The following is a 7089-nucleotide window of genomic DNA, read 5'->3' as shown; positions in this document are numbered from 1 at the left end:
TGCACTCAGGAATCACTCCTGGCGGTGCTCAGGGGACCCTATGGGAGGCTGGGAATCGAACCCAGATCGGCCGCATGCAAGACAAACCCCTTACCCGCTGTGCTATCACTCCGGCCCCTATAAACAACATCTTTGGCCACTTCTGTGTTGGGTCTCTTGGGTTCTTTCCAGATTGTAATGGTGCATTTTATTACTTTTTAAATTTTTTTTTGGCTTTTTGGGTCACACCCGGCGACGCACAGGGGTTATTCCTGGCTTAGGCACTCAGGAATTACTCCTGGCGGTGCTTGGGGGACCATATGGGATGCCGGGGATCGAACCTGGGTCGGCCGCGTGCAAGGCAAATGCCCTCCCCGCTGTGCTATCGCTCCAGCCCCTACTTTTTAAATTTAAAATAATATTTTTGTTTTATTTTTTGAGCCACATCCGGCGATGCTCAGTGCTGACTCCTGGCTCTGCACTCAGCGATCACTCTTGGCAGTGCTTGGGGGACCCTATGAGATGCCAGGGATCGAACCCGGGTCAGCTGTGTGCAAGGCAAATGCTCTCCCCACTGTCCTATTGCTCCAGCCCCTGTAGCACTGTGTTTATTTATTTTTTTTTTTTGCTTTTGGGTCCACCCAGAGATGCTCAGGGGTTCCTCCTGGCGCTGCACTCAGGAATCACTCCTGGCGGTGCTCGGGGGACCCTATGGGATGCTGGGGATCGAACCCGAGTTGGCCACATGCAAAGAAAACACCCTCCCCGCTGTGCTATCGCTCCGGCCCCAGCAGCACTGCATTTTCAGGGTGACTCTGAGCAATCTCTTCCTTGTCTCCTCGTGCTGCTGATCAGGGGTGTCTCTCAGGGGCTGGTCTGATTCAGGTCTGGGTGATGCCAGCCAGAGCACCCCCACGCTGGAGAGGGCACACAAGCACTTGTGCGCTCCTGAGCGGATGCAGTTCACGGTCTTCTGCACCTCAGGCTGTGTGAGCTTGTTTTTGCTCTGGGGTCAGAGGTGGCGACGTTCAGGGGTATTCCCGGCTCTGTGCTCGGGGCTCACTCCTGCTGGTGCTCAGGGCACCATCCATGAAGCCTGAGATCAAGCTCAGGTGGGCCGCACGCGAGGCAAGTGCCTCTATGTGTCCTATCTCTCTGGGCCCTGCCGTTATCCATAGATCGGTAAACCCCCCTCCAACAGGGACCAGACGTCTGTCTTTCCACTCATCTCTCCCCAGCTGTCGAAAATACAAGCCTTGAATACTTTTTTTTTTCTTTTTGAGCAATAGCACAGCAGGTAGGGCATTTGCCTTGCACCCGGCCGACCCGGCCGACCCGGGTTCGATTCCTCCGTTCCTCTCGAAGAGCCCGGCAAGCTACCGAGAGTATCTCGCCCACACAGCAAAGCCTGACAAGCCTGTGACGTATTCGATATGCCAAAAAACAGTAACAAGTCTCGCAATGTTACTGGAGCCTGCTCGAGCAAATCGATGAACAACGGGAGGACAGTGACAGTGACAGTGGCTGACACCCAGCGATGCTCAGGGGTTCCTCCTGGCTCTGCACTCAGGAATCACTCTTGGCGGTGCTCGGGGGACTCTACGGGATGCTGAGAATTGAACCCGGGTCAGCTGGGTGCAAGGCAAACGCCCTACCCGCTGTGCTATCCCTCCAGCCCCAAAAATACAAAAATACAACCCATTTTGGGGGTTTATTTTATTTCTGATTGGCAGATACCGCGAGATCACCATTCCACGAACGAGTGTTTGCAGAGAGCGATAAAGTCAGTTCATGGGGGTTGGGTGGGTGGGGTGGGTGCTGTTGTTTGGACAGCCCTCTGGCAAGACTTTCATTCTGGAAGCTTCCAGAGGCCTTTCCACTCACAGATTTCTTGGGGATCATCTTTCAGGCTTTGAAATAAACCAGGGGGGCTGAGAGAAGCCCAGGGGTCCCACTGGAGAATAGAAGGTCACGCTAGGGAGTCCCCCGGAAGGGGGAAAGGGCCGATCACACTCTGTGCATTCGAGAATTTCCTTTTTGTTTTCGGGTCACCCCCAGAGATGCAGGGATTCCTCCTGGCAATGATTCTTATTTTTAATTTTTATTTTTTGCTTTTTGGATCAGACCCTGCGATGCTCAGGGCTGACTCCTGGCTCTGCACTCAGGAATCACTCCTGGCGGTGCTCGGGGGACCCTATGGGATGCCGGGGATCGAACCCAGGTCGGCCGCGTGCAAGACAAACGCCTTCCCCGCCGGGCTATCGCTCCAGGCCCCCTGGCAGTGATTCTAAGGGATGCTGGGGATCGAACCCGGGTCAGCCTCTGAAAGGCAAAACGCTCCCCCCTGCGTCTCTATTATTCCAGCCCCTGGATTGGAGTTTTCCCTGGTGAAGGAGAGGAGAGAAGTGGGATGTGTGGGATCCTCCTCTTAGCTTCCTCTCGGCTTTACAGGAAGAACAGGCACAGGGCCAGGAGCAGCACCAGCGCGCCCACGAGCCCGAGGAAGCCGGCCACGGGCGAGGGGCCCTCTGGCACCACGCGCGTCCTGGTCACCTTCACCGTCCGCTCCCACTGGGTCAGGATGGCGTTCCTGGCCCCTGCCCACTTGCCCGGGCCCGTCAGGCGGAACTGGTACGGGGTGTAGGGGCCGAAGAAGACGGCGCAGGCCAGGCGGGGGTCGGTCAGCAGCAGGGTGAGCAGCCTGGGCTTGGCCCCGATGGCCTCCAGGAGCTCGTCGATGTAGGGGATGTAGTCGGACTGCAGCGCTTTGCAGAAGGAGAAGCCGAACCTGCGAGGGGGCGGGCGGAGGCGGAGAAGACGGAGATCTTAGAAGCGGGGGTCCGCGGGGGACAGTGACCTGAGATGGACAAAGGCCCACGGGGGGACAGTGACCTGAGATGGACAAGGGACCACGGGGGGACAGTGACCTGGACAAAGGCCTATGGGGGGTCAGTGACCTGAGATAAACAAGGGTCTATGGTGGGACAGTGACCTGGACAAGGGTCCGGGGGGGACACTGACCTGAGATGGACAAGGGCCCACGGGGGGACAATGACTTACGATGGACAAGGACCCACGGGGGGACAGTGACCTGGACAAGGGTCTGGGGGGGACAGTGATCTACGATGGACAAAGGCCCACGGGGGGACAGTGACCTGAGATGGACAAGGGTCCATGGTGGGGGTCAGTGGCCTGAGATAAACAAGGGTCTATGGTGGGACAGTGACCTGAGATGGACAAGGGCCCATGGGGGACAGTGGTCTGAGAACAAGGGTCCATGGTGGGGTCAGTGACCTGAGATGGACAAAGGCCCATGGGGGACAGTGGTCTGAGAACAAGGGTCCATGGTGGGAGACAGTGACCTGAGATGGACAAGGTTCCATGGGGACAGTGACCCAAAATGGACAAGTGTCCACGGGAGACAGTGACCTGAGATGGACAAGGGCCCATGGGGGACAGTGGTCTGAGAACAAGGGTCCATGGGGGGACAGTGACCTGAGATGAACAAGGGTCCATGGTGGGGTCAGTGACCTGAGATGGACAGGGTCTGCGGTGGGGGGCTGAAAGTGATCTCAGAACACGCGTGTCCGCGGGAGGTAGCGGCGCTGCTGGAACTGGATGTGGTCCCATGGTTCCTGCCTCTGAACCTGATGTCTTAGGGCGGTGGTTGCTTTCCTCATTCGGGGGCTTCTCTGGGGTTGCTCCTGTGGGCACCCCTGGTACCAGGGATGCAGCCGGGCGTCTGCCTGCAAGCCTGAGCCCCGCCCCTCCAGCTGTGTGTCCCCCCCGCCCCCCCACACACACCCCAGGCTTCCTGTGACATGCACACCGACCGATGGAGTTCAGGGAAGTTCAGGACAGGCACGTGATGGCAAGGAACTGCTCTAGAAACTTCTCTGCCAAGGCAATGGGAGTGAGTGAGGGGTAGCGACAGCCTTGGAGAGCTTCAACAGAGACTGTCTTGACCAGGGGCCCCGAGCTCAGCACATTCCCCGACCTGGATTCAGCCTGACTCCTGAGCGACTCCGGAGCGGCCACAGACCGGCACGTCTGCTTGACTGAGAACCCCGGGCAGCAGCAGCCCTGCCCTCGGACCCTTGGTCCAACCCCCCTCAGCTGCCCCCTTTCCTCAAAAAAAAAAAAAGACTTCTCATGAAGTTTACATACAAGGGGTACTACATGGAAAGTATCATGCTAAGTGAAATGAGTCAGAAAGAGAGGGACAGACATAGGAAGATTGCATTCATCTGGGGAACATAAAGTAACAAAATAGGAGACTAACACCCAAGAACGGCCGAGATTAGTACCAGGAGTTTTGCTCCATGGCTTGGAGGCCAGCCGCACATGCTAGGGGTAAAGGCAGCTCAGATAGAGAAGGGAGCACCAAGCAAAGGGTATTGGGAGGATCCGCCCAGGATGGGAGAAGCATGCTGAAAGTAGACTCTAGACCAAACATGATTGCCACTCGATGCCCCATTTGCAAACTACAGCACCCAAAAGGAGAGAGAGAACAAAAGGGAATGCCCTGCCACAGAGGCAGGGTGGGATGGGGGGATGAGGGGGGTGGGAGGGATACTGGGATCCGTGGTGGTGGGAAATGGGCACTGGTGGAGGGATGGGTACTCGATCATTGTATAACTGAAACCCAAGCACAAAAATTTGTAAGTCTACAACTGTACCTCATGGTGTTTCACTAATAAAAATGAAAAAAAAAAAGACTTCTCAAAATCCTGGTTCTTCTTCTCTCTCTTTTTTTTTCTTTTTGGGTCACACCGGAAGACGCTCAGGGGTCCTTCCTGGCTCTGCACTCAGGAATTACTCATGGTGGTGCTCGGGGACACTATGGGATGCCGGGGATTGAACCCAGGTTCACTGTAAGCCAGGCCAGTGCCCTCCCCACAGTGCTCACTCTGGCCCCCTCTCCCATCTTTTTTCTCCCACTCTCCTCCAAGTCTTGGGGGGCTTCTTACGTAACTCATATGTTTCTTGGCTATTCATTTGACTTCCTTATTTTTTTTTTTTTTTTTTGCTTTTTTTTGGTCACACCCGGCGATGCACAGAGGTTCCTCCTGGCTCATGTACTCAGGAACTAATCCTGACGGTGCTCAGGGGACCCTATGGGATGCTGGGAATCGAACTCGGGTCGGCCGCGCGCAAGGCAAACGCCCTACCCGCTGTGCTATCACTCCAGCCCCTTGTTTTTTTTTTGTTTTTTTGGTTTTTTTTTGGTTGTTATTGTTTTGGGTCAACACCTGGCGATGCTCAGGGCTGACTCCTGGCTCTGCACTCAGGAATCACCCCTGGCGGTGCTCAGGGGACCTTATGGGATGCCGGGGATTGAACCCGGGTCGGCCGCATGCAAGGCAAACGCCCTCCCCGCTGTGCTATCGCTCCGGCCCCTCCTTATTGTGACGGACTTCAGTGACTGCTCCGGAGTGGGGGGACTCACCCCGTGGGCTTGTTCAGCTTCCTGACTCTCACCGACTCCATCATGACGTCCGAGGGCGGCAGCTTGGTCACACCTAGGAAACAGACGCAACAGGCCCTTGGCCGGCAGCCCGAGCACCCGGGTCCTGGGCGGCAGAAAGTAGGTCCCGCCGCCTTCCTTCCTTCCCACGGCTGGCACCCAGCGGTCATGCCTGCCTGCCCCAGCCCGGGATACTGGTCCGCTCCTGACAAAGCAGTGTCGTGAGGGAAGGGGCTCACCCGGAGGGGCAGCCCACGTTGGCCAGGTGGCTGGGGTGGCCCCAGCTTTGGTCTGCAGGACCACGGGGTGAAATGAAGCCAGCCCAGGGCCCACTCCACTCACTCTCTTCCTTCCTTCCTTCCTTCCTTCCTTCCTTCCTTCCTTCCTCTTTCCTTCTTTCCTTTCTTCCTCCCTCCCTCCTTCCTCCCTTCCTTCCTCCCTTCCTTCCTTCCTTCCTTCCTTCCTTCCTTCCTTCCTTCCTTCCTCTTTCCTTCTTTCCTTTCTTCCTCCCTCCCTCCTTCCTCCCTTCCTTCCTCCCTCCCTTCCTTCCTTCCTTCCTTCCTTCTTTCCTTTCTTCCTCCCTCCCTCCTTCCTCCCTTCCTTCCTTCCTCCCTCCTCCTTCCTTCCTCCCTCCCTTCCTTCCTTCCTTCCTTCCTTCCTTCCTTCCTTCCTTCCTTCCTTCCTTCCTTTCTTCTTTCCTTCCTTCCTTCCTTCCCCCTTCCTTCCTTTCTCCTCCCTTCCTTCCTCCCTCCCTCCCTCTCTCCCTTCCTTCCCTTCCTTCCTTCCTTCCTTCCTTCCTTCCTTCCTTCTTTCCTTCCTTCCTTCCTTCCTTCCTTCCTTCCTCCCTCCCTCCCTCCCTCCCTCCCTCCCTTCTCTGGTCACCCCAGTGATGCTCAGGGCCAATTCCCCGGCTCTGCTGCACTGGGGACCCCCTCCGACAGAGCCAGGAGGACCCTCTGGGCTGCAGGGGGCCTCGCCCGGCCTCCCTGGGGCCCTCCCTGTCCCCCTCCCTGTCCCCGCCCGCCCTTACCCTTGAGGACGCGGGCTGCCCAGCGCGCTTGGGTCTCGGCCGTGGGGACCATGGACCCGAAGGGCTTGATGAGGCTGATGACGGCCAGCGTGGGCCGCGCCAGGTGCGGCGGGAAGACGTACTGGTACAGGGAGGCCTGGCCGGCCTCCACGCGCAGCACCGCCTCGTCCAGGAAGGGGAAGGCGAAGGAGTAGCCGGTGGCGAAGACGATGATGTCCACGGGCTCCTCCGGGGCCGCGTCGCGGAACAGGACCGCGTGCGCCCGCACCTCCCGCACGCCGGGGCGGATGATGCGCACTTTGCCCGTGATGATGCGCCCGGGCAGCTCGTCGTTGATCACGGGCTCCCGGACCTGCATCCTGCTCGGACACACGGGATCTGTGTCTGCACGGATCTGCGTCCTGCACGGACACTCGGGATCTGTGTCTGCACGGATCTGCGTCCTGCTCGGACACACGGGATCTGTGTCTGCACGGATCTGCGTCCTGCAACGGACACTCGGGATCTGTGTCTGCACGGATCTGCGTCCTGCTCGGGACACTCGGGATCTGTGTCTGCACGGATCTGCGTCCTGCTCGGACACACGGGATCTGTGTCTGCACGGATCTGCGTC

The 7089-nt window shown here is 57.9% G+C and overlaps 1 protein-coding gene across 1 annotated transcript; it reads right to left on the bottom strand.

Annotated features, from left to right (window-relative positions):
* Window positions 1-1690: 1690 nt before the first annotated feature.
* On the bottom strand, window positions 1691-6961 carry FMO1 (flavin containing dimethylaniline monoxygenase 1; the record flags this gene model as incomplete). The annotated part of the gene is made up of 3 exons (XM_056107397.1): window positions 1691-2767; window positions 5429-5501; window positions 6477-6961. Coding segments are annotated over 3 exons (901 nt in total), but the record flags the coding sequence as incomplete, so codon positions are not given.
* Between the last annotated feature and the right edge of the window lie 128 nt (window positions 6962-7089).

The sequence above is a fragment of the Sorex fumeus genome, unplaced genomic scaffold, assembly GCF_029834395.1.
Source record: "Sorex fumeus unplaced genomic scaffold, SorFum_2.1 ptg000164l, whole genome shotgun sequence".
NCBI lineage: Eukaryota > Metazoa > Chordata > Mammalia > Eulipotyphla > Soricidae > Sorex > Sorex fumeus.
The sequence above is the reverse complement of the archived record's forward strand: the minus strand, read 5'-3'. Positions and strand labels throughout refer to the sequence as shown.